At 42.6% G+C, this 26,498-nt stretch overlaps 3 protein-coding genes across 5 annotated transcripts in view; 1 reads left to right on the forward strand and 2 right to left on the reverse strand.

The window, feature by feature from the left end:
* Positions 1–15,703, reverse strand: part of LOC115136730 (protein Smaug homolog 2-like) — a 25,191-nt gene extending 9,488 nt beyond the window's left edge. Inside the window, exons 1-7 of one of the 2 annotated variants that reach the window (XM_029672461.2) lie at positions 15,028–15,703; positions 8,390–8,865; positions 7,737–8,213; positions 7,235–7,465; positions 5,699–5,808; positions 5,298–5,384; positions 4,717–4,996 (exon numbers count right to left, since the gene is read on the reverse strand). In XM_029672461.2, coding sequence (XP_029528321.1) covers positions 4,717–4,996; positions 5,298–5,384; positions 5,699–5,808; positions 7,235–7,465; positions 7,737–8,213; positions 8,390–8,585 — 1,381 coding nt within the window. In that variant the 5' untranslated portion in view covers positions 8,586–8,865; positions 15,028–15,703. Of the gene's footprint in view, positions 1–4,716; positions 4,997–5,297; positions 5,385–5,677; positions 5,809–7,234; positions 7,466–7,736; positions 8,214–8,389; positions 8,866–15,027 lie in introns of both variants that reach the window. The other variant, XM_029672460.2, reaches the window with a different exon arrangement.
* An 834-nt stretch (positions 15,704–16,537) lies between these two features.
* Positions 16,538–18,429, forward strand: LOC115136733 (glia maturation factor gamma-like). The gene is made up of 7 exons (XM_029672467.2): positions 16,538–16,726; positions 17,197–17,293; positions 17,424–17,473; positions 17,591–17,640; positions 17,765–17,847; positions 18,062–18,135; positions 18,287–18,429. Exons 1-7 carry the CDS (start codon positions 16,553–16,555, stop codon positions 18,356–18,358), a joined length of 600 nt encoding a protein of 199 aa, XP_029528327.2. The 5' UTR covers positions 16,538–16,552; the 3' UTR covers positions 18,359–18,429.
* Positions 18,430–18,692: 263 nt separating this feature from the next.
* On the reverse strand, positions 18,693–24,207 carry LOC115136732 (RNA polymerase II-associated factor 1 homolog). 2 transcript variants are annotated; one of them, XM_029672463.2, is made up of 14 exons: positions 23,862–24,207; positions 23,630–23,659; positions 23,124–23,216; positions 22,822–22,943; positions 22,640–22,706; positions 22,429–22,530; positions 22,210–22,315; positions 21,729–21,797; positions 21,218–21,321; positions 20,995–21,111; positions 20,628–20,756; positions 20,306–20,411; positions 19,992–20,073; positions 18,693–19,878 (listed from the first exon to the last, which is right to left on the reverse strand). In XM_029672463.2, the coding sequence occupies exons 1-14, from the start codon at positions 23,909–23,911 to the stop codon at positions 19,409–19,411; spliced, it is 1,647 nt and encodes a 548-aa protein (XP_029528323.1). In that variant the 5' UTR covers positions 23,912–24,207; the 3' UTR covers positions 18,693–19,408. The 2 variants fall into 2 exon arrangements, with proteins under 2 accessions (XP_029528323.1, XP_064880513.1); XM_065024441.1 differs by having other exon boundaries at positions 23,630–23,663; positions 23,860–24,207.
* Between the last annotated feature and the right edge of the window lie 2,291 nt (positions 24,208–26,498).

A 26,498-nucleotide genomic window follows, 5' to 3' on the forward strand; every position in this document is an offset into this window, starting at 1 on the left:
TCCACAACAACCAAGAGCAACATTTGTCCAAATGCACGATATACAGTGCATTCGGAAAGTATTCACACTCCTTGACTTTTTCCACATTTTATTACGTTACAGCCTTATTCTAAAATGGATTACATGTTTTTTCCCCCTCAATCTAAACAAAATACCCCATAATGACAAAGCAAAAACAGGTTTAGAAATCATAGCAAAATTATGAAGACACACACCCTTCCGCAAAAAAATATTACCTTTACATACAGTTGAAGTAGGAAGTTTACATACACTTAGGTTGGAGTCAATAAAACTTGTTTTTCCAACCACTCCACAAATGTATTGTTAACAAACTATAGTTTTGGCAAGTCGGTTAGGACATGTACTTTGTGCATGACACAAGTCATTTTTCAAACAATTGTTTACAGATTATTTCACTTATAATTCACTGTATCACAATTCCAGTGTGTCAAAAGTTTACATACACGAAGTTGACTCTGCCTTTAAACAGCTTGGAAAATTCCAGAAAAGGTTGTCATGGCTTTAGAAGCTTCTGATAGGCTAATCGACATCATTTGAGACAATTGGAGGTGAACCTGTGGATGCATTTCAAGGCCTACCATCAAACTCAGTGCCTCTTTGCTTGACATCATGGGAAAAATCAAAAGAAATCAGCCAAGACCTCAGAAAAAACAGACCTCCACAAATCTGGTTCATCCTTGGGAGCAATTTCCAAATGCCTGAAGGTACCATGTTCATCTGTACAAACAATAGTGCGCAAGTATAAACACCATGGGATCACGCAGCTGTCACACCACTCAGCAAGGAGACGTGTTCTGTCTCCTAGAGATGAACGTACGTTGGTGCGAAAAATGCACATCAATCCCAGAACAACAGCAAAGGACCGTGTGACGATGCTGGAGGGAACCGGTACAAAAGTATCTATATATCCGACATAACCTGAAAGGCCACTCAGCAAGGAAGAAGCCACTGCTCCAAAACCGCCATAAAAAAGCCAGACTACGGTTTGAAACTGCACATGGGGACGAAGATTGTACTTTTTGGAGAAATGTCCTCTGGTCTGATGAAACAAAAATGGAACTGTTTGGCAAAATGAAATGTTTGGAGGAAAAAGAGGGAGACTTGCAAGCCGATGAACACCCTCCCAACCGTGAAGCACAGGGGTGACAGCATCATGTTGTGGGGGTGCTTTGCTCCAGGAGGGACTGGTACACATCACAAAATAGATGGCATCATGAGGAAAGAAAATTATGTGGATTTGTTGAAGAAACACCTCAAGACATGACTCAGGAAGTTAAAGCTTGGTCGCAAATAGGTCTTCCAAATGGACAATGATCCCAAGCATACTCACAAAGTTATGGCAAAATGGCTTAAGGACAACAAAGTCAAGGTATTGGGGTGGCCATCACAAAGCCCTGACCTCAATCCTATAGAAGATTTGTGGGCAGAACTGAAAAAGCATGTGCGAGCAAGGAGGCCTACAAACATGACTCAGTTACAACAGCTTTGTCAGGAGGAATGGGCCAAAATTCACCCAACTTATTGTGGGAAGCTTGTGGAAGGCTACCCGAAACATTTGATCAAAGTTAAACAATTTAAAGGCAATGCTACCAAATACTAATTGAGCGTATGTAAACTTCTGACCGACTGGGAATGTGATGAAAGAAATAAAAGCTGAAATAAATCTCTCTACTATTATTCTGACATTTCACATTCGTAAAATAAAGTGGTGATCCTAGCTGACCTAAGACAAGGAATTTTTACTAGGATTAAATGTCAGGAATTCTGAAGAACTGAGTTTAAATGTATTTGGCCAAGGTGTGTGTAAACTTCCGACTTCAACTGTACGTAGTCAGACCCTTTCCTCAGTACTTTGTTGAAGCACCTTTGGCAGCGATTACAGCCTCGAGTCTTCTTGGGTATGACTCTACAAGCTTGGCACACCTGTATTTGGGGAGTTTCTTCCATTCTTCTCTGCAGATGCTCTCAAGCTCTGTTAGGTTGGATGGGAAGCGTCGCTGCAAAGCTATTTTCTCCAGAGATGTTCGAGTCCGGGCTCTGGCTGGGCCACTCAAGGACGTTCAGAGACTTGTCCCGAAGCCACTCCTGCGTTGTCTTGGCTGTGTGCTTAGGGTTGTTGTCCTGTCGTTCATTTTCCCCCTCAATCCTGACTAGACTCCCAGTCGCTGCTGCTGAAAAACATTGCCACAGCATGATGCTGCAACCACCATGCTTCACCATTGGGATTGTGCCTGGTTTCCTCCAGATGTGACACGTGGCATTCAGGACAAAGAGTTCAATCTTGATTTCATCAGACCAGAGAATCTTGTTTGTCATGGTCAGAGTCTTTTAGGTGCCTTTTGGCAAACTCAAAGCGGGCTGTCATGTGCCTTTTACTGAGGAGTGTCTTCCGTCTGGCCACTCTACCATAAAGGCCTGATTGGTGGAGTGGTGCAGAGATGGTTGTCCTTTTGGAAAGTTCTCCCATCTCCACAGAGGAGCTCTGTCAGACTGACCATCAGGTTCTTGGTCACCTCCCTGACCAAGGCCCTTCTCTCCCAATTGCTCAGTGTGGCCAGGCTGCCAGCTCTAGGAAGAGTCTTGGTTGTTCTATACTTCTTCCATTTAAGAATGATGGAGGCCACTGTGTTCTTGGGGACCGTTAATGCTGCAGACATTTTTTGGAACCATTCTCCAGATCTGTCCCTCAAAACAATCCTGTCTCAGAACTGTACGGACAATTCCTCCGACTTCATAGCTTAGTTTTTGCACTGACATGCACTCTCAACTGTGGGACCTTATATAGACAGGTGTGTGCCTTTCCAAATCATGTTCAATCAATTCAATTTACCATAGGTTGACTCCAATCAAGCTGTAGAAACATCTCAAGGAAGATCAATGGCAACAGGATGCACCTGAGCTCAACTTCAAGTCTCATAACAAAGGGTCTGAATACTTATATAAATAAGGTGTGTTTCTTTATTTTTAATATAGTTGCTAAAATGTATAAAACCTCTTTTCGCTTTGGGCTATTGTGTGTAGATTGATGAGGAACATTTTTATTTCATCAATTTTAGAATAAGGATGTAACGTAACAAAATGTGGAACAGTCAAGGGGTCTGAATACTTTTTGAGAATGACACAAATATTAATTTTCACAAAGTCTGCTGCCTCAGTTTGTATGATGGCAATTTGCATATACTCCAGAATGTTATTATGAGTGATCAGATTAAATGCAATTCATTGCAAAGTCCCCTTTTGCCACGCAAATTAACTGAATCCCCAAAAAACATATCCACTGCATTTCAGCTCTGCCACAAAAGGACCAGCTGACATCATGTCAGTGATTCTCTCGTTAACACAGGTGTGAGTGTTGACGAGGACAAGGCTTGAGATCACTCTGTCATGCTGATTGAGTTTGAATAACAGAATGGAAGCTTAATAAGGAGGGTGGTGCTTGGAATCATTGTTCTTCCTCTGTCAACCATGGTTACCTGCAAGGAAACACATGCTGTCATCATTGCTTTGAACAAAAAGGGCTTCACAGGCAAGGATATTGCTGCCAGTAAGATTGCACCTAAATCAACCATTTATCAGATCATGAAGAACTTCAAGGAGAGCGGTTCAATTGTTGTGAAGGCTTCAGGGCACCCAAGAAAGTCCAGCAAGCGCCAGGACCGTCTCCTAAAGTTGATTCAGCTGCAGGATCGGGGCACCACCAGTACAGAGCTTGCTCAGGAATGCCAGCAGGCAGGTGTGAGTGCATCTGCAGGCACAGTGAGGCGAAGACTTTTGGAGGATGGCCTGTTGTCAAGAAGGGCAGCAAAGAAGCCACTTCTCTCCAGGAAAAACATCAGGGTCAGACTGATATTCTGAAAAAGGTACAGGGATTGGACTGCTGAGGACTGGGGTAAAGCCATGTTCTCTGATTAATCCCCTTTCCGATTGTTTGGGGCATCTGGAAAAGAAGCTTGTCCGGAAAAGACAAGGCGAGTGCTAACAGCAGTCCTGTGTCATGCCAACAGTAAAGCATCCTGAGATCATTCATGTGTGAGGTTGCTTCTCAGCCAAGGGAGTGGGCTCACTCACAATTTTGCCTAAGAACACAGCCATGAATAAAGAATGGTACCAACACATCCTCCGAGAGCAACTTCTCCCAACCATCCAGGAAGTTTGGTGACGACCAATGCCTTTTCCAGCATAATGGAGCACCTTGCCATAAGGCAAATGTGATAACTAAGTGGCTCGGGGAACAAAACATCAATATTTTGGGTCCATGGCCAGGAAACTCCCCAGTCCTTAATCCCATTGAGAACTTGTAGTCAATCCTCAAAAGGCGGGTGGAAAAACAAAAACCCACAAATTCTGACAAACTCCAAGCATCAATTATGCAAGAATGGGCTGCCATCAGTCAGGATGTGGCCCAGATGTTAATTGACAGCATGCCAGGGCGGATTGCAGAGGTCTTGAAAAAGAAGGGTCAACACTGCAAATATTGACTCTTTGCATCATCTTCATGTAATTGTCAATAAAAGCCTTTGACACGTATGAAATGCTTGTAATTATACTTCACTATTCCATAGTAACATCTGACAAAAGACACTGACAAAAGACACTGAAGCAGCAAACTTTGTGGAAATGAATGTGTCATTCTCAAAACTTTTGGCCACGACTGTACACATACTCAGCCCTGTAAAAGCCTTTTTCCTCTCTTACCTTTACCCATGACACGCGTGAACTGCCCAGCAATGTCGCCGTCTGAGATGGGTGTGGCTGAGGACTCTCCGTCGCAGGGAGGGGGGTTATGGGGCTGGAAGCCCTCCTGGGCCAGGTCCTTGTCCTCCCCAGGGTTGGTGTGGTCTGATGGGGATCCACTCCCCTCCATATCTCTGTGGGAAACACTGGGAGGGCTGTAGCTGTAGACCTTGATAGGGGTGGTGATAATCTGCTGTAGTTCCTGTAGGGCGTTACGCAGGTTGCCCCCCTCCAATATATCCTGTTGGATCAATCATAGAATTATCTTATTAGCAAAGCGGTCTTGAAGTGTGACAGGAAATATTCACAGAACTTGCTGGTTAACTTTTAATTGAAAGAAAATGTGAGTCGTATCATATCTAAAATATTGGTGATAATTATAGTGGATATGTTCATTCACATTTAATTGGATTTCTCGAAATAAGCCACAGGGATCCAAATGGAAACTAACAGTTAAGTTGTTCAGAACAGCATGCCTATCATGAGATAAAAGTGAATCTGAAATGCTTTTAAAATAATAGTGATGACAGTATGTGATTTACCTTCTCTAAAGACTTGAGAACGCTTGGCCTCTCCCGTAGCTTCTGGACACTCAGGGCTATCTTGTGCCGCGCACCTTTGGTCACATTCTGGAAGACGACGAAGAGTTAACAAAAGGAGGAATCATTGCTCACAGAAACATGGACATCCAGTTACTAAATAACACTTCTGATCACCATCTGTTTCATTAAAGCTATGGAGCAGAGCCAAGACGTTTATCTGTGCTGGGGAGGCTGTGTATAACTGTATAACTCTATGCAGCGATGACTCATTTCATGGCTCATTGAGGTATCACTATGCTGGACAAAAAATTGGCCGTATCTATTCAACACTGATGAGGAGGGCAGGGGAAAGAGAGGACTAACGAGAGAAGCTGACCAACCTGTGACAAACGATGACAAACCTGTGACTCCAGGTGGTGCTCTGTCAGAATCATCATCTCCTCATAAGTCATCTGGGAGAAAAGTGCTGCGTACTTATGAAGACGGAGGCTCTTCAGCCACATGGGCACATCTGAAACAGAAAGTAGAAACACAAGTTATTCTTCTCCTGCTGAGTCCTTGTAACTCTAGTCCATGAACAATGAGAAGGATAGAACTGTAACCAATATTATACAACAGGTGGGTCTAATCCTGATTGGTTAAAACAGCATTCCAGGCAGTGTCTATTCCACAAGTCGACACCGGCTAAAATCTAAACCTATTTACTCTGTTCCACCTGACTAATCCACTGTGTCATCAGCCCAGCCAGGCAACTTAGAAACTTGATCTCCACTATAAAAAGTATCAAGACCTTATCTCACATTTCTTTAAGACTAACATGTAGTTTTCCACAGCGGAGATTTGTATAAACCTTGCGGTCTGTCTCTCCGACATTTACGATATTGTTTCAATATTCAAATTGATTCTCCTGTTGTCCCATAGTAATGAACGAGTCGGGAGTCGACGAGACAGACAGGCAGGCAGCGTTTCTCAGCCAGTCGAAATGATGAATTAGCTGGCATCATTTTTATGGATATATACAAAAGAATGTCAATTGAAAAAAGGTAAAACAAAACGCAGCTAATTTGCAGTCTTTCCAGCTTCAGTTTGAAGTGATTGTGTTACTGTAGCTGTGTTGTTGACTAGCTCCTCTGAACAACAGTGTCCTGACGAGTGAGCACATTTTCTATGCCAGGCGAAATTGTGCCTCATTAGCTCATTGTTATGGATGTATCCAAATAAATGTCACTAGTAAACAGCTTAAACAAATGCAAATACTTTGCTGTTATTCTGGCTGACTACGTTAGCCGTAGTTGGCTAGCTAGCAAGCAAGGGATAAGTACGTTGCCAGCCAGTATGGCAATGGAACATTTAGAACGAACGACTGGGTCGCGTCCATTGATACAGAACAAAAAGACTGAATGACTGGGTCGCGTCTTCAGCAACCATAGATGTGTGTCGGGACTATATATTGTGGAAGGATGAAATAGTATGAATAAATTAATCAAAATATTTTTTTTCATGAAAATATGTCAATCATTATTTGAACATGTTGGTAACACGTTGTATAAAAGTGATGATACCTGAGAAGCCGGTGTTTGGAGACTAACAACACCTGTGCCAATATATCCAAACACCGGCTTCTCAGGTATTATCACTTAAATAGATACTGCTCTGGAATGCTTGACGTATCTGTGCAGTGCATATCAAAATAGTTGGAGAACGCTGTCCTACTTCATTTTCATGGACATCTGGAGCACACGCAAACAAAAAAAACTGAAACACGAGGGGAGACCAAAAAAATAACATCCCACTGACTGGGCAATTCAACCATCGCCAAGTGCAGTAGCCATTGGCATGTCATGGCTTTTGCCAGAGTGAAATACCAACAACAATGTGACCGACCCTGGCCTGTTGTTGGCTTTGAACACCTAGCGTATTATGGTTGACCTCCTGACCTTTCATGCCACTGCCATCCTCCTGGAAGGTGTTTCTGGAGCCCTGGTCCTCAGTCTGCTCGCTGCCTGAGGATGCCACACTACTCTGGGGGGACAGGGGGGCGTGGTCAAAGGCCTGTCGCCCCCCCAGGTCGTCCTGGCTCAGCCAATCTGCGCCACAGACCTGGGAACTGGAGGGGATTAGGGACGAGGACCTCTTCAGAGGACTGGGCTGGCCCATCTGACCCATGCCTGGCAGGGGACACAGTAGGGTCAGGATGTTAGAGACAATCACAGTAAACCATCCCTTTAATGAAGGCTATGCCTAAACAGAGAGATTCTTTAGATGTGACAATCATTACAAAGATCACAGACTAAATAGTTGATTAATAGCATGATTACATAACCACATGAAGAAAAAGTTGTATTGTATCTCGGTTATGTTTAGCATATTCCTATTCACCCCAACAACACGTCCTTGCTCTCCCTCAGTCTGTCTTGGTAGGAGATGTGAGCCACTGACCTGCGTTGTTGCTATTTATGGGCGAGGGCATCCCACCCTGGAAAGACATGTGTCCGTTCTGCCCTGCAGGGGAGGAGCTAGAGGAGGGGGGCTTGTCCAGCCAGCCATGGCCAGGGTCCAGGACCTCTGCTGAGCCCGGCCACTCATCTGAGCCCTGGCGGGGGTGGTAGGGGCCAGAGGGGGGCCGGGAGGGCGCTGGGTAGCCGCTGGAGAGGTGCTCCTCCAGGTGGTTGAGCCACATGGCCAACGAGGTGCGGTCGTCCAGGGTGGTGGCCGGGTGGATGAGGGCGTAGGACAGCAGCTGTCTACTCTCTTCCACAAACAGACTGCTCTCGATGGTGTGGCTCAGCACCTTCTGCAGCAGCTTCATGTACTCACACTTGGCCTCGCTGTTGCGGGGCTGCAGCAGGGGCAGGTGGGACAGCAGCAGGGACACCGCCTTTTCCATGGGTTCCAGGTGCCACTGGCTCACAATGTCTGGAGTGGTGAAGGACAGAGGGGCAATTGTTTACAAGTAAAATACATTTTTACAGGTTGTAGGTCTATTTGTTACATGGTTTTTACACCATAAGATAGGGTATACCGGTAATACAATATGACTAATCCAATAGGGTTTCAAATGTGTTCTTCAGAAATCTGCAGTTATTAGCTACCTGCATTGTTGGCCTCAGCCTCCAGGATGTGGATCTCAGTGCAGTCTGCCAGCCAGTGCTCCAGGCAGATGTGCAGGAAGCGGGCCTGGGTACGAGAGGCTCTCTTCAGCAGGGACAACAGCGCCACCGTCTGCTCACACTCGTTCCAGCCCTTGAACCAGTCCGTCAGGATGCCCACCTGGTCTCGGAACATCATGGTGAGTTGCCAACAGGAAGGGGGGTGGGAATATGTGGGTGGGGGTTAGGGGGAAGACTGCTTGCTCACACACAGGTTCACTCTGGCCCCGCTCAGTGGCTGCTTTTACACAACAGTCCTGGGATCCCCTCAAAGTGGAGCGAGGGGCCCTCACATGGTTCAGATGCAGGAGATGGGGTGCTGAAGGGAGGGCTGGGAGAGTGCGTGTTAAATCCAGCTGGTTGTGTCTTAGACAGGAGGGTTCTCTCTCAGGTGCATCAGTATCAGCATCATCCAAATCCTAACAAATCAACGGAAAGGAAAACTACATAAGATACACTGAACAAAAATATAAACATGTAAAATGTTGGTCCCATGTTTCATGAGCTGAAATAAAAGATCCCAGAAATTGTTCATACTCACAAAAATAGTATTTCTCTCAAATTGTGCACACATTTGTTTACATTCCTGTTAATGAGCATTTGTCCTTTGCCAAGATAATCCATACACCTGACCGGTATGGCATATCAAGAATCTGATTAAACAGCATGATCATTTTATTTAAAAAAACAAATATTTACCTTTATTTAACCAGGCAAGTCAGTTAAGAACAAATTCTTATTTTCAATGACGGCCTAGGAACAGTGGGTTAACTGCCTGTTCAGGGGCAGAATGACAGATTTGTACCTTTTTAGCTCGGGGGTTTGAACTTGCAAACTTCCGGTTACTAGTCCAACGCTCTAACCACTAGGCTACCCTGCCACCCCATCACACTGGTGCACCTTGTGCTGGGGACAATGAAAGGCCACTAAAAATGTGCAGTTGTCACAACACAATGCCACAGATGTCTCAAGTTAATTGACATGCAGACTGCAGGAATGTCTACCAGAGCTGTTGGTGCCAGAGAATTTAATGTTAATTTCTCTACCATAAGCCGCCTCCAACGTTGTTTTAGAGAATTTGGCAGTACGTCCAACCAGCCTCACAACTGCAGACCACATGTATGGTGTCTTGTGGGCAAGCGGTTTGCTGTCAACATTGTGAACAGAGTGCCTCATGGTGGCGGTGGGGTTATGGTATAGACTGGCATTAGCTACGGACAACGAACATAATGCTAAAAAAAAAAATACAGTAATGAGATCCATCCCGAGGCCCATTTTTTAAAAGGTATCTGTGACCAACAGATGCCCATCTAAATTCACAGTCATGTGAAATCCATATATTAGAGCCTCGTAATTGTATTTCAATTGACTGATTTCCTCATATGAACTGTAACTCAGTAAAATCTTAGAAATTGCATGTTGCGTTTCTATTTTTGTTCAGTATAATTTAACTAGGAATTTGATGCTAGTACTGAACCCTGATCATGACGATGAAATCCCAATACCAGAAATGCTGTTCATGCAATAAATTGAACTAACCAATATTAACATGGTGGCATGACTACCACAGACCACAGGCTTAAGTCAGGGCAGTCTACGAAACACCTTTTTTGTGGTTATTTCAATATACTGTGGCTCCAATATAATAACCATAATGTGAGACAAACGCAAACTTACAACAGGGGCCAATCACGAAATCTGACACTAACCAGGTTTCCATCCAGTTTCAGAAATGTTGACAGAATGTTTGTTCGGCATGGTGGGATATTTCTGCGTCGGTAAAATGAATGATGGGACAAATAGCGGTGGAATCTATTTATTGCGCATTTGTTGATTGAACAACCATGTCGAGGTATATTTGCAGTCACGCGATTCTATGTTGTGTGGTCTTCCCACTACTTAAAAAAGCATTCTGTTTATTAGGCTACAGATGCAATAAGTTATAATGAACTTAACAGGGTGGTGAAAGTGCACGGTGGTGAGCGTGACGCTCCGTTTCAATAAATATTTAAAGTAGCCACCCTTTGCCTTGATGACAGCTTTGCACACTCTTGGCATTGTCTCAACCAGATTAAACTGGAATGCTTTTCCAACAGGGTTCCCACATATGCTGAGCACTTGTTGGCTGCTTTTCCAAGTGCACAGTGTTTCCTCCGACACATTGGTGCGGCTGGCTTTCGGGTTGGATGCGCGCTGTGTTAAGAAGCAGTGCGGCTTGGTTGGGTTGTGTATCGGAGGACGCATGACTTTCAACCTTCGTCTCTCCCGAGCCCGTACAGGAGTTGTAGCAATGAGACAAGATAGTAGCTACTACAACAATTGGGGAGAAAAAGGGGTAAAATTCACAAAAAATAAATAAAATAAAAAACTACTTTTTTTCTCTCCAGAAAATCACATTGTAGGATTTTTAATGAATTTATTTGCAAATTATGGTGGAAAATAAGTATTTGGTCACCTACAAACAAGCAAGATTTCTGGCTCTCACAGATCTGTAACTTCTTCTTTAAGAGGCTCCTCTGTCCTCCACTCGTTACCTGTATTAATGGCACCTGTTTGAACTTGTTATCAGTATAAAAGACACCTGTCCACAACCTCAAACAGTCACACTCCAAACTCCACTATGGCCAAGACCAAAGAGCTGTCAAAGGACACCAGAAACAAAATTGTAGACCTGCACCAGGCTGGGAAGACTGAATCTGCAATAGGTAAGCAGCTTGGTTTGAAGAAATCAACTGTGGGAGCAATTATTAGGAAATGGAAGACATACAAGACCACTGATAATCTCCTGGGGCTCAGGCATCTGGGGCAAAATGATCACAAGAACAGTGAGCAAAAATCCCAGAACCACACGGGGGGACCTAGTGAATGGAACAAACTCCCTCACCGCCAGGACAGCGGAGTCAAACCACCTGATGAAACCCCACCTCTTTAAGGAATACCTAGGATGGATAAAGTAATCCTTCTCCCCCTTAAAAGACCCCTATTGAAAGTGGCTGTTCCACTGGATGTCATAAGGTGAAAGCACCAATTTGTAGTGGATGACCTGCAAATGTAAATGTAAATGTAGTGAATGACCTGCAGGACCAAAGTAACAAAGCCTACCATCAGTAACACACTACGCCGCCAGGGACTCAAATCCTGCAGTGCCAGACGTGTCCCCCTGCTTAAGCCAGTACATGTCCAGGCCTGTCTGAAGTTTGCTAGAGAGCATTTGGATGATCCAGAAGAAGATTGGGAGAATGTCATATGGTCAGATGAAACCAAAATATAACTTTTTGGTAAAAACTCAACTCTTCGTGTTTGGAGGACAAAGAATGCTGAGTTGCATCCAAAGAAAACCATACCTACTGTGAAGCATGGGGGTGGAAACATCATGCTTTGGGGCTGTTTTTCTGCAAAGGGACCAGGACGACTGATCCGTGTAAAGGAAAGAATTAATGGGGCCATGTATCGTGAGATTTTGAGTGAAAACCTCCTTCCATCAGCAAGGGCATTGAAGATGAAACGTGGCTGGGTCTTTCAGCATGACAATGATCCCAAACACACCGCCCGGGCAATGAAGGAGTGGCTTCGTAAGAAGCATTTCAAGATCCTGGAGTGGCCTAGCCAGTCTCCAGATCTCAACCCCATAGAAAATCTTTGGAGGGAGTTAAAAGTTTGTGTTGCCCAGCAACAGCCCCAAAACATCACTGCTCTAGAGGAGATCTGCATTGAGGAATGGGCCAAAATACCAGCAACAGTGTGTGAAAACCTTGTGAAGACTTACAGAAAACGTTTGACCTCTGTCGTTGCCAAAAAAGGGTATATAACAAAGTATTGAGATAAACTTTTGTTATTGACTTATTTTCCACCATAATTTGCAAATAAATTCGTAAAAAATCCTACAATGTGATTTTCTGGATTTTTTCTCTCATTTTGTCTGTCATAGTTGAAGTGTACCTATGATGAACATTTACAGGCCTCTCTCATCTTTTTGCCCCACTGTATGTTTTTATTCAGTACATGAGAATTTCTGCGCAAAAGTGTTCATGTGCACTAAGTCAAAAGATGCCATTTTAAAGCAAGTTTGTTGCAATCCTACACATTTTGCCATGGGGCACAAAGAAGGTTTAGCAATTGTATAACTTGTGTCATGCAATTCTACTTATTATGCCCTAGGGTGCCCTAGGGCGGAGAGAAAAATGTGCAGTTTTACAACTAACTCACTGCAATTCTACTTATTATGCCCTAGGGTGCCCTAGGGCGGAGAGAAGAATGTGCAGTTTTACAACTAACTCACTGCAATTCTACTTATTATGCCCTAGGGTGCCCTAGGGCGGAGAGAAAAATGTGCAGTTTTACAACTAACTCACTGCAATTCTACTTATTATGCCCTAGGGTGCCCTAGGGCGGAGAGAAAAATGTGCAGTTTTACAACTAACTCACTGCAATTCTACTTATTATGCCCTAGGGTGCCCTAGGGCGGAGAGAAAAATGTGCAGTTTTACAACTAACTCACTGCAATTCTACTTATTATGCCCTAGGGTGCCCTAGGGCGGGGAGAAAAATGTGCAGTTTTACAACGAACTCACTGCAATTCTAAACATGTTGCCATAGGGTGGAGGCAAATGTTTGCTGTTTTTAATATGATAACTGATGGGCCCTACCCCGCTTACTACAAGTTTAGACAGCTAGCCACTAGACTCATTTACCAATCTAAAAACATTTTGTTGACATGGGCGGGCTAATTGAGTGACTGCTGATGCACAACCAAATTTCAAAATTGCACCTTGTGAATTATATTATTCTTCCAACAGTAAGTTGAGAACTCATTTTATTTTATTATTTAAATTGGTCTGCAGCCCATCCCTGATCTAGGCTACACGTGTGCTCTAGCCAACAGCTCGCAGAAGGCGCCAATACCAGAGTGGGCACATGCTATATAAAGCTTAACAAATTTGTGAGGAAAATAATCAGTAAAGTTGAAAATATGATGGAAACACATTTATCTTGTATTTTTTATTTCTTACATGAAAAAAAAACTTTTGTAGTAAAATTATGTGTACTACCTCATCACGTACTGCTTTTAATCTGCAACAAGTCAATTTGATGGAAACATCTGGTAAAATTAGCATAGTTTTTATGCTCATTTTAGAATATTCACATGAAACTTTTGCCAATTGGATGGAAACCTAGCTAGTGTCACTCTGTTACCGTGGAATTGCCAGAGTAAAGATGGTCTCTGTACAGCACGCTAATATTTAGGCCAGCTAATCATAATGCAGGATAATCAGCTTCATGGTGCAGTGAAAGTAGAGCACATTATTGCCAGCATCATCACTTCAGCATCAACACAGAGAACTTCCATGCAGTATGCATGCACATTTCTATTGACCATTCAGCCAACATCTGTGAATGTTTGATAAAGCCAACATCTAAGCCTAACTGCCCAGTCAATGCATGAGTTTGTTTGACTTGAAGCAAAAAACAAAGACTACATTATCTCCATGCAATCTACATGGCTGTTATATATTCTTAGAACAATAAATACTAAGTGATGACTTGCAATACAGCTTGTTACAGGGTAAAGTAATGGTGTCACAGGTTTCCAATAGGCCATGGCATGATCAATCAAATCTGAAACAGTCATCCAACCATCCCAGTATTGCAATGACCACCTGAGTTGTGGGTATAGAACTTGCAATGCCTAGTTGTTATGTTTCATTTACATAAATAGAACTAGCCTGGTCTCATAGGCTAGACTTCACATAGTAAATTTTAATCCGGGCACTCAAACTACCATAATATGTTATGTTTGGTATGGTTACACCAGACAGATGCTAACTTATGGTAAAAACGAAAGTAGGGTGGTTGTCGTGGGGTGGGCGTATAACGAGAACGTCTAGCAACCCAAAGGTTACGAGTTGGAATCTCTTCTCTGACAACTTTTTAGCTACTTTGTTACTTAGCTAACCCTTCCCCTAACCTTAACCCTTTACTAACTCCTAAACTTAACCCCAACCCCTAGCTAACGTTAGCCACCTAACCAGAATGCATAAGATATTGTACGTTTTTGCAAATTTGTAAAATATATACGAATTGTAATTCGTAACGTATCATACGAAATGGATGTTAGACATCCACAAATTAATACATACCATACGAAACGTGACATACCATCCTAAATGGAGTGTCTCGGATTTACGTACAGAATAATACGAAGCGTTCTGATACCAGCCAGCAACCTATAGATATTTGTCCAAGTTTTAAAAAACAGAACGTAACGTTAGTAGTTAAATTCTGGCCAGGATGGTCTGTATTAGTAGTAACTAGCTAACAAATAGGAGGGGTATGTTATTCTAACTAGGCTAACGTTCGCGTAAGACAGACCATAAACAAGGGCCTATCTACAGAGCTAACGTTACTCATCTACGTTAGCTAGTTTGTTGGTATACGTAGCAAGTTTGCCAGTAACTATGTCAAACGTAACTAGCTAACGTCAACTCGCAGCCTTACCTATGCAAGTTAGCTTGCTAGCTACGTTTGACCAGGTCACACATGTAGTTAGCTAAGCTAGTTGGTCAGAAAACGTAAAAACAAACCTGTGTGACAACGGTGACGTTTCCAGGGTGTATTTGATGGGCTGGGGGGCAGTTAGCTAGCTAAAAAAACTAGCACCAGGCCTTCACCGTGTAAATTGATGGGGGATTCAGGAATGGTAACGTTGCTGTTGGAATGTCTCTCTATTTTTCATCTCGTAAAACGACATTTGAGTCCTCGCGTTGCAAAGGTCCCCCATGGTCCATTTAGAAAAAAACACGTCAGATTACTTACATTATATCCACATCCCATTCTCCAACCTCTAGCGGTTGGTTTGTTTACCTTCTTTGTAAATTGTCACTTGTTAGCTAAAGTAGCAGGCAGCTATTGCTTCATTTATAAACGCTGGATGAGACGAAGATTTCGATCCAACAGTTGTCGTTGGTTGCTTTGAAAATAATGATTTTCTGATTATTTCAAAGATAACATTTAAAACAGTCTAGCTATGTACAACATGTTTATTTGAACACAGAGAAATAGGGAAAGTACGCTTGGCTCAATCTAGCTAGCCAACTTCGATTCAGAGTTGACGCAACGTCGGAGACCAACGTAATGGCGTTTGGGCGGGGTAAACAAAGAGAAAAGTCCCCCATCTAGTGGATTAAACGCAAACACCCACACCACTACTAAACTGAAGTTGATCGATAGGATCACAGAGTATCCATTATATTGACCAGATACTCAAGTGGCCACTCTAACAATGGAAATAAATGTCTTAAAAAATGGAAGGCAGTCGGGAGGAGGCAATATCAGGTGGGACGATTCTAGCCAATGAGAGGGCAGACGCGTGTGAACAACAGGCACAACTCCAATATAAAGTGTTTTTTCTCAAAGTTGCCGGCATATTACGTGTCCTACTTATTTCAGTGGAGTTGTAACAACCTAAGCATTACGAAACTTCTATTCGATCAAATAATCCATGCAATGTTTGTTGCCCAAATTCAACATCCTCATGACCTCCATACAAAAACACCACCTGCGGGAGAAGAGAGATTTTGGGTCCATTATCCCTCTCGCTTCTTCTCTTCCTCTTTGATATGATGCATAGCTGCTGTCAAACCAAGCACCCCGCTCATTCAAATTCAACTCCTTGGTCTCAAACATATTTGGATTGATTGCATTTGATCTGTTAGATTAACGTTTGAGGACTGAAGATAGAAATGACAGAGGACACAGACAGTGCCTTGGCAAATTTTCCGTTTCTTGAAATAAAGGCTGAAAACACTAATGTTTAATCAGGGACTGCACCCATTCAGAAAAGAGAATATCACTTTGTTATTTTATCTTGTTGACTTTTACCTTGTCAGCAGTAAGGATCTAGGGGTAGAACAAGACTTTTACTTGTCAGCTAAGATTACAAGCCCAATGCTCTAACCACTAGGCTACCTGCCGCCCTGTAAACAACATTGTATTATTAAAAAGAAACAATTTGCTGTCGGGTACAGTGACAAAGGATTGCAGATAGAACTAACGATATCCCTAACAAGAAGGCTAGATCTGACACAGTGCGGTGAGGGGGTACTGGGGATGCTCATATGTGTACATGTCTGCCCTCCCCTACTGTATGTGCTACTACATAAAAGGAGGATCTTGAGAGTAAGACAGCATCCTGTCACAAGCAATTGGCAGAGGAGTAACAACCTCAACAAGAAGACAATATCTTTGCAGACAAGAAACCAAAACAAGACCTCTTCTAGAATGGTATGGGAGAGCGTTTATTTTTTACGATATTGCACTTTAACTGGAAAATGTATTTTGGCATGGACGGTGATGTCCTAGTTTATGTTGTAAAGGTTTTTAGGCTGGCGTAAATGTATTTTTGCTACTTCCCTCCCTTACCCCATACCATCTTGACACAGGAAGCTGTGTCGTTCCACGATGCAACAAAAGCACTTCCTGGTCTCAATATGTCACTTTAAGATTTTGTTATGAGCTATGTGTTCATGGAATCTTGCACTTTAGATATCAAAACAAGTTGCTCTAAAACCTCTTTCTCTGGTTCCCTCCCTCTTTCTTTCTCCCCTGTCCCTATTCTCTCACTCTCTCACTGAGTGAAATATGACAGAACTTTCAATGATGTAGCCTGACAGTAGCAATATGACCAACATATACAATTACAACGTGTCAAAACTTCCCACGGTTGATGAACTTGTTTCACATTTAAATTCTAGTCAAGCTCTTTGGTTGTGTGCGAGGTGGATGAGAGTCTGAAAGAAAAATTGAAGAAGTTCAGATTTCGAAAAGAGACCAACAATGCAGCCATCTTGAGTGAGTAAGACTTAATCGAAAGCGTGTTCCAATTGTCCTGTTTCACCTAATTAAAAAAAACATAATAAACCCAGAAACAGAAAAACATATGTTAAAGACTCAATATAGAATAATGATCCTATTCCCTCAGTGAAAATTGACATGGCAAAACAGCTTGTGATCCTGGAGGAAGAGTATGAGGCAAGTCACAATGTCTACCTGAGATGTTGAATATCCCATACTGAGTTAATAATTACTCAAATCCATCCACGCCTGTATCAATACCAGTTCAACTCAAAACATGCTCTCACATTTTAGGACATCTCCCTGGATGACCTGAGGAATGAACTTCCCGAACGGCAGCCAAGATATCCTTTTATAACATGTCGGAGTGATACAGCAGAAATCTGTTAACCTCATATTCACCAGAACTGACATTGTTACAGTTGCATCATTGACCAGTGATTGGATCTCCTTGACAATATAGTGTACATTCATTGTTTACAGCTACAAATACATCCATACAGATGGCAGGGTGTCCTACCCGCTGTGTTTCATATTCTCAAGTCCAGTGGGTGAGTAAACCACCCTAAATCAGTGAACAGCCAATTGAATGAAGGATTAGCATTACTGTACTGCAACATCCCTTTGAACAAAATCACTTTTTAAAGGTAGTAAGGGTTGATAATTGAAAGTAGAAATGAGATTCAATCAGTGTTTACCATATGGAGATCAAAAAGGTTCAGTGGACAGACATCTGTGGCTTATGCACCCTCCTCATCTCAACAGGGTGCAAGCCTGAGCAGCAAATGATGTACGCAGGAAGCAAGAACCAACTGGTCTCCGCAGCAGAGCTCACAAAGGTCAGGACTATTGTCCGTTTCGAGTATTGACTAATAATAATGATCTGAACATAAGCCCAACACTAAACTCACAAAATAGAAGTTATAATAGAAAATGTTCAGAAAAATAATCATGTTAAGCCTGATCCTCCTACCCCTTTTTTCTCAATAGGTTTTTGAGACGCGAAACATAGATGACTTGTCTGAAGAGTGGCTGATAAACAAACTGTCTTTCTTTCGCTGAACAGTGTTCATGGTGGCAAAAGTGCAACATGAACTTCATTACCAGTTTGCAATAAATTGCTTTTATTGTCACTTGTGTTATTGCATTCTTATTCCTTAGCTATACTCAAACCATTACTACTAGCCCGGTTGCCAGTTTCTGCTCTCTTAACAACTCCTCGTGGAATTGTCATGCCAATGAGTGAAGGAGTTGCTGATAGGCCAAACAGATCTAGGACCAGGCTACATTATTACTACGTCAGAAGGAAAATGTTTCAAGGAATACATGTTCATCTAAAAACAGGGGACTTTGGAGAGGGTAACTGTTAGCAGTATAAGAAGCATACAGGCATAAATGTTGTAAAGTCAGCTACTACCATTTATTTACAATGTCTAAATGTTAAGAAGTTTCCGTCACAACTGAACTTAAACAGGTTCATTGTCATCGTTTGAGGGGGAAACAAGAAACGGGCAGAAAAATAAATGTTCTTTTGAAAGTTAACTCAAAAACATTTAAAAAAACAAATTTTCCTTACAAAACTAGCCCACATTTTATTGGCTGCTCCAATTACATTTATAATGTATTGAATCCTCAAACGCTAAGGACAAAAAAAAAAAAAAAATAGATTTATGCACAAGAAAAGTCTACAGAATTATGTATTTTTTTAAATTTTTTATCTGCTTCACACCACTAAGTGCCTCATATTGAGTGAGACAAAAAAGAAAAGAAACCCAGGCTTAAAAGAACTAAATATGTTGTTGGTAGGAAATAATTGTATTCAATGAAGCATGTCCTGTACACAAAACTACTAAGATAGTGGCTCCAACTATATCTATGAGCAAAAGTCTGACATTTGAATAACTGGCATTTACAGGTACCCAAAAGCCTTGTAGTAGTCCCTTAGAGATTGTGTCTCTCCTAAAAAAAAGTAGCAAACCAACTCTCAACAGGAATGAGATGCTGGCCTCTGTAAAGACAGGGCTGTTCTGCGGGTGGGACTCATGAGACTGGGCTGGCTGGAGCTCGGGGGTAAGGCATGGAGTGCCAGCGTTGTCACAGTAAGAAGGCCTCTTATTCACTGTCACTGCCATCGCTGGAATCTGAGGCCTGCTCACTGCCACTCCCGCTCTGGGCACGGCCACCCTCTGAGTGGTCACTACCGCTACTGTGGGCCGGAGACACGCTGCCACTCCTCTCCCTATGGCTCCTCTTCTCCTCCTCGCTCCTACTCCTCTCCCTATGGCTCCTCTTCTCCTCCTCGCTCCCACTGCCCTCCTCCCCACTGCTCCGGGCTGCTCCATTCTTGGGCTCGTTGTCATCGTCATCACTGTCGTCATCGCTACCGAAGATCTCCACCTCATCCGCCAGCTTGACCTCCTCCTCGCCACTCTCACTGCCACTACCACTGGCCTTCCTCCTCCGTTTCGCTCCCTCCTCGTCATCATTCTCGGCTCCACTCCGCTTTCCATCCTCATCCTCCCTGTCAGAGTCACTGTCAGAGTTGTCTGCCTCACTCTCGCTGCCTTTCTCCTTCTCATCACCTGGGATTGGAGACAAACAGATACAGACAATTAGTTCATATGGATCTAAGAAGCAGTCGTAAACAGAGACTCTTCAGACACAGTAGTAAACATTGGGGAGGACAGAGACTGACCAGAGTCCTGCAGTTTACCCAAGTCCATGTCCTCTTCTTCATCCTCTGGTTCATGGTTCTCCAGCTGAGCCTTACGCGCATCCTAATGGACAAAGACAGATGTTGTTATTACTCTGATTATTTAGATGTTTGCAAATGTACACTTTTCTGCTGATGTCCAGCACTACCTGTTCATCTCTATCAGCGTTGAGGTCCACGTATTAAGTAAACACAGTAGTTTCCACAGATTTAAAGTAATGCTCAGTGTAGAAAACAGAAGTAAAAAACAGAAGTAAACCCCCCCCCCCAAAGGAGGGCCTGACTAGCAGTTTCACCTGTGCTTCCAGCTCCTTGTCGTTCATGTCTCTGTGCTTACACACCAGCACAGCGTTTGTAGTAGACTGGGCTCCAGCCTTAGCTCTCCTCTTACTCAGCCTCACTCTGCAATCCAGGACAACACAGTCAGAACAACACAGTCAGAACAACAACCTTCACAGGTGGTGTCCTCAGGCCATAACAAACTAACTAAACCCACCATAGAAAATACAAATCTACCAGAATGCGATTCTCTCTTCCAAGAGAAACCCATGTCACCTCCTGTTACAGTAAACCCAACAGACCCCCACTTTGAGACCCCCCACTCCAGCCAGTGGTTACCTGGTCTCCAGCTCATTGTAGTAGACTCCATCTCCGTCTCTAAAGATAAAGAAGTAGTTCTCCTCATAGCCCTTGCTGGCTTTGTTCTTCACGTTCCAATTGTACTCCCTGGCTATTTTATAGTCATACCTAGAACACACAAAGAAACCATCCTCATCACATCTAGTTCAATGTTACAGTAAGTGTGTTTCAGAGATTCCAACACCATAAAGGTTCTGTACTTGGACAAGGTGAACCAAGTAGGTGAGAGTAAGTAGACAATGACAACGTGAAAACTATACTATCCCAATAATATTCAGTTAACATATCAGTAGAATTGTTGGTGTCCCATCTACTCAAGTGTGTAAATGCTTGTTGGATGACTCACAGATCATCAGGCATGTAGTCCAGCTCCTCATCCACGTCTCTCTTGCGCTTGCGAATCGTTTCCTCATTGGGCAGGAAGTAGGCCACAAACTGGTTTCCTTCCTCATCCATCATACCTCTGCAGGTCACAACAATAAACAAGTCAGAACATTATGTAAATTGTCATAGTGCAGGACGGTCACAGAAAATCACAGACACGCAATGTGGCAATGTTTTCTCCTCACCTAATCATGGCCTGTGACATCATCTCCACACCCTGGGGTGCTGACATGTCTTTAGGCGCAGGATCAGAGTCGAAGATTACCTGAGCACACGGGTTGATCCACATCTGGGGAGCAGAAAACAGAACATACAAATGCTTACTCTTTACACACTAGGGCAAGACAACAACAGTTAAACACATCCAGCTTGAAACAGAACCAATGACTCCCCAGGAACAAAGACAATGGGTATTTTTTATTTTACCTTTATTTTACTAGGCAAGTCAGTTAAGAACAAATTCTTATTTTCAATGACGGCCTAGTGGGTTAACAGTGGGTTAACTGCCTGTTCAAGGGCAGAACGACAGATTTTGTACCTTGTCAGCTCGGGGATTTGAACTTGCAACCTTTCGGTTACTAGTCCAATGCTCTAACCACTAGGCTACCCTGCCGCCCCTATCTGGCATAATCCAGATAGGTAGCCAAGACCAGTACAATGATACTGTATGTCCTGATGAGTGCTATGGATGCTCACCTTGAAGTCAGGGAACACAGGCATCACCTCCACAGGAGTGACTCTGGGTTTACTGTAGTGCTGGGCAATCTGGGGGAAGAGGAGGAACACAGCGTGTGATGTACAGATACTAGGATCTTAATTTGATCACTTTTGTTGCTGAGAATTTTCCTGTTATATTATACAGCTACATTAACAGTGTACCACTTTTCATGTAGCCTCGTTTTGACCAGCTAATAGCCTAACCACCAATCAAGCAACATTATGGACCAAACATTAAAATCCTTTTACTGCACGATTATTTTGCTGTGACAATTTAGGTACAAATAAGATCCGACATTAACTTTGTTTGTGATGGAATTAATCATATTATAAGGAGCATACAATGAACTGTGTCATCTCTGTGTAGCTGGACATTGACTTTGAAGTTGTTACTGAAAGACCTATTTGGACTGAATATCGCACAGTAAATTGTGCAGAGCCAAACACGGGGCACTCTCACCGGTTTCTGTGCATCCTCAAAGGTCTTTTCAATAGCAGCAATCTGGCTGTCCCTATCCTTGTATATCTCCTCCTCTGTGAACTGCTGTTTGACAGACACACCGATCCTAAGGACAGAACACATAGGTCATAGAAGGGGTGGGACAAACAGAAAACATTACAAGATGGGAAGTGTGTACGCTGAATGTGGTGATTAGCTAGCCTGTTAGGTCACACTTACTTGACTTCCACTTTCTCATTGGAGACACCATATCTGTTGAACTCTGTAGAGATGTACTCAGTTTTCCTCATCCACGGGACCACCTTGGCGTGCTGCTGAGATCTACAGGAAAACAAACAAAGAGCTCATAACACAGATTCCAAGTCACTCATTTTAGTTGAATTTTGTCACACAGATACTGTATTGACTGGTACACAGTCTGTATCCAAACCTTTTCGAGCTGGATGGAGCTGTGATGTCTTCCTCCAATAATTTCTCATCAGCTGGATCAAGAAGAACTAGAAAAATAAGGATGGGACGATTCTAATTCAGTACTACACAAGCTTCAAGTAACCACCACAAAAATATACTGACTGTGTGGTATAACAGTGTGTATGTCGTTCAGAAACGTACTGCTGGGGTCGACACGGTAGGTGTCTGGGTTAATGAGGTCGATGGTGACGCCAAGGTCAGGCTCAGTCAGCAGCTCATGTTTGTGTTGCTTCTCTAATGATGTAGCCTTGTACTGCACAAACCTGTCAACACCAGACAGAGCAACATCCAGTCACATCAGAGTCAGATCGGTATTTATGGGAGAAGGCTTAGAAAAGAAAAGCTGGACACTGTGGCTCCAACAACAATACATTTAATAGACATAGCAACATCTGGACTGACCTTTATAGCAGAAGGAACTTGGTAGGAACAAGGGTGTTTACCTGTGCTGGTCAAATGGATATGTGATGAATTTGGGATCAAATGGGATGTCAGGCAGGCTATTGCAGTACTTTACCCGGCAGACCACGCCGGACCTGGGAGAATGGTTGGGACAAACATGGAAGCACACATTGTCATCATCATGTTCTATCAACCACTGATGCCACATATCCTCATAACCACCTAATGGTCATGTGGGTTTTGATCTGTCAATGACGGGGCAGGTGGCAGGCAGGCAGCCTAGAGGTTAGAGCAGTAACCGAAAGGTTGCTGGATCGAATCCCCAAGCTGACAAGGTAAAAATCTGTCGTTCTGCCCCTGAACAAGGCAGTTAACCCACTGTTCCCCAGTAGGCAGTCATTGTAAATAAGAATTTGTTCTTAACTGACTTGCCTAGTTAAATAAGGGTTAAAAAAATAGAGATCTCCAACCCCATTTGCATTTTTAAAAAACACTTCTTGAATTGTAACTGAATCTCTTTTGTTGAAACATCAAACTGCAAGCATACCTCTCTGGAACAGTTCTGTGTGATGAACTCCTAGACATGTTGATAGAAAAAGCAAGTGTTGTTAGCTACACACTCAGCTGAGACTGAATAAATAGGAAGTAACACAGCCCCCATTTCAATAGTAAGTTATGATGGCACAGTCAGAACATATGTAAATTATGATGATCGCTAACTAGCCATGCCGTCATTAGCTAGGTTGCGGCAAAGCAAATACATCGGAGAAAATATTTACCTGTGACCGTCTGAGTCTCGCTGGGCTTGTGTCTGTATAGTTGGAGCCATTCTCTTAAAATAATGATCACGACTGGAAACACAGCTTCACGTAAATTCAGACAACCGAACAAGTAACTCCTTACTAAAACACTTTACCTGAAAGAATAAGAACCTCCGTTGACTACCTAGCTATTTACTCCAAAGTAGTCAGAGCTTGCGCTCTTTTTGCTTTTCTGTCTTGGCTGGCGGCATCTTACTACTAGTAGGACCCCTAATATTTTCATGGGTAGCTTCGGAGCGGCCTGAATGTAATTGCGTAGCAGATCTACCGTCATGTATTTGCTATATATCGTATGTGGATTTGTGGTAGGCAGTTGTACCTTAAACCGGTCAGTATCAATTTAAACGATTCTACGTCGGAAAGCAAGCTACAAAAATAAAATAGCATCGCCCTCTACTGTATTGGAATATAAAATCGAGAAATGACATACTGACAACCAATCTGTAGCATAAAACTGTTTGAAATAGAAGTGCAACAACAAGCTTGGAAAATGCTAGAATTTATTCTGTCTTCGGATGCAAATAAATAAAAACAAACGTACCATAGATGTCACTGCCCAGTTTAATACCTGACATGTCACTTTCCTAAACAAGAAGTCGACATTAAAGACAATACTTGTTTTAGGCTATGCCTGACATTACAGAAGGACAATCGTTCAATTAAGACAATTGACATGTTATGAACAGGTACAAATCGAAATGTGGAATTAATCTATGGATTCTAATAATTTTCCTCATTTGCTATTAAGGCATTCATGACATTATTATTGAGGTGTGAGCTTTACAACAGCATCAAAAAACAAGGAAACCCAGATCTTTGATCTTCATCAAAAAAGCTACATTCAACATTTTAGTTTGAGCGCAAATTTCAAAACATGCAAAATACTGATGAGTGCAAATTATATTTTCATAATGTTGTAACGTTTCCAAGAGTAAAGCTTTTCATTAAATATGTGTGTCATGTCAATAATGTTAGTGTTCTACATAACAAAACAATCCAGTGACACTGTCATGTAAGTGCCCAGACTGAAGCGGATTATGTGTATAGACAGATTTGTGAAAACAAACAAACGTGTACAACCACGATAATGTGCAAGTCTGCCAAAATCCACAAAAATGACATTGACTATGGACTAAATCGCAGTTAAAAAAAAACTTTTCTCAAAGCATCTGCCAAGTGTTTTTCACTTTTTTTTTTACCTATATCACATATTAACACAGACAATAGAAATAGAACATGTGTATGATGGTTCATGCTTTGGTGGGGAACACTTAGCAGCCTTACTATGCATCAATTCCAGTTACTGCAGGACCCCCTCCCTGGTTCTTCCTGCCAAGCTGGGTGTCTCTACCCATATCCAACAACAATCCAACTGCATTCAATGCAGTTTGTTCATGTTGACAAAGACCATGCGCTAAATCTAAGAGGGAACCAGTAGCAGGGAGGTAGAAAACGACTACTTGTTCTCATTATTTTATAGGAGTGGCTCAAACATACAGCTCCCATCATTTTATATCTGGAGAGATCCATCCAACAATCCATGATGTGCTGTTCCTCATATTCTTTCCCTATCTCAGGTCTGCATCTGTCCAGAGGGATCCACTCTGTGGAAAGAGGACAATGGAGACTTTATTCATGAAAGTGTCAAAAACATGACCGGATCATTCACATGTCAGTATCTGTAAACACATTCTTGTGACATGCTACATGGTAATAACTATTAACAACAGTATAGTTTCCCATTTCAGATACAAGTTATAGTACTGCATTTAATCTGATCACATCTAAGAACAGATAGAAATCAAAATTAGGACTCACCTGCTCAACATGTACAGCATTTGGCCAGGGTCATCTGCAAATACCCTGTAGTAACACAATGAGAAAGGAAGGTCTGTTTGATACTTCATCTGGATATTTGTAAGACGATTGAAAATCAGCAAGTTGCCTGTGTGTAAAATATGATTAGATACTCATACCCATCTCCCCAGTGATAAAATGTCTGGTCCTGGTAGAAAATACATAGGAATAGCCACACGCTTATGGTCTCCACCCAAAATATTACAAAAAGGAACCATAGTGAGGAGACAAGCAGCTCACACACCATCCTGGGGCTTCTACATTGAGACAGAGCAGAGAGGAGAGTTAAACCATAGGAGAACATACATACACTACAGTCCTATGCAGATAAATAGTGAAGGTACTGGTGGCAGCAACATGAGAACTGCTAGTCCTGAAGAAAGATAACAATATTAAGCAATGCCAATTTTAGATCTGGATTGCAAACGCGGTTTGTTTTTTGGTTGAAAGCAAGGACATTTCAGGGATTATCAACACTAGCACATGAACTCAAGCCCAAACCAAACAAGCAGTATGTTGGTCTTTGCAAACTAGCAGATGTCCTAGCTAAGTAGGGAGGAACGTTGATCAGCTGTGTTCAGTGAGAGGGTAGCTAGCTGCTAGCTAACTCAATCTTGGTGACATGCATCATTGCCAGCTAACAAAAAATATTGGAAATAAAGTATCTTACCTTCAATCGCGATGGGAGCAGATTTAATGGTATCCAAGTCCGTGAATATCAATAACATTCATGTAGGC

This window comes from Oncorhynchus nerka, linkage group LG11 (assembly GCF_034236695.1).
Source record: "Oncorhynchus nerka isolate Pitt River linkage group LG11, Oner_Uvic_2.0, whole genome shotgun sequence".
NCBI lineage: Eukaryota > Metazoa > Chordata > Actinopteri > Salmoniformes > Salmonidae > Oncorhynchus > Oncorhynchus nerka.

Coding starts and splice junctions, on each gene's coding strand:
- LOC115136733 (XM_029672467.2), top strand. CDS start 16,553: ATGCTCATATGTGTACATGTCTGCCCTCCCCTACTGTATGTGCTACTA. Junction 16,727..17,196: donor ACAAGACCTCTTCTAGAATG/GTATGGGAGAGC, acceptor TTTAAATTCTAG/TCAAGCTCTTTGGTTGTGTG. Junction 17,641..17,764: donor CTTCCCGAACGGCAGCCAAG/ATATCCTTTTAT, acceptor AATATAGTGTAC/ATTCATTGTTTACAGCTACA.
- LOC115136732 (XM_065024441.1), bottom strand. CDS start 23,911: ATGGCTCCAACTATACAGACACAAGCCCAGCGAGACTCAGACGGTCAC. Junction 23,664..23,859: donor AGACTCAGACGGTCACAGGT/AAATATTTTCTC, acceptor CTATCAACATGT/CTAGGAGTTCATCACACAGA. Junction 22,316..22,428: donor AATGAGAAAGTGGAAGTCAA/GTAAGTGTGACC, acceptor TTCTGTCCTTAG/GATCGGTGTGTCTGTCAAAC.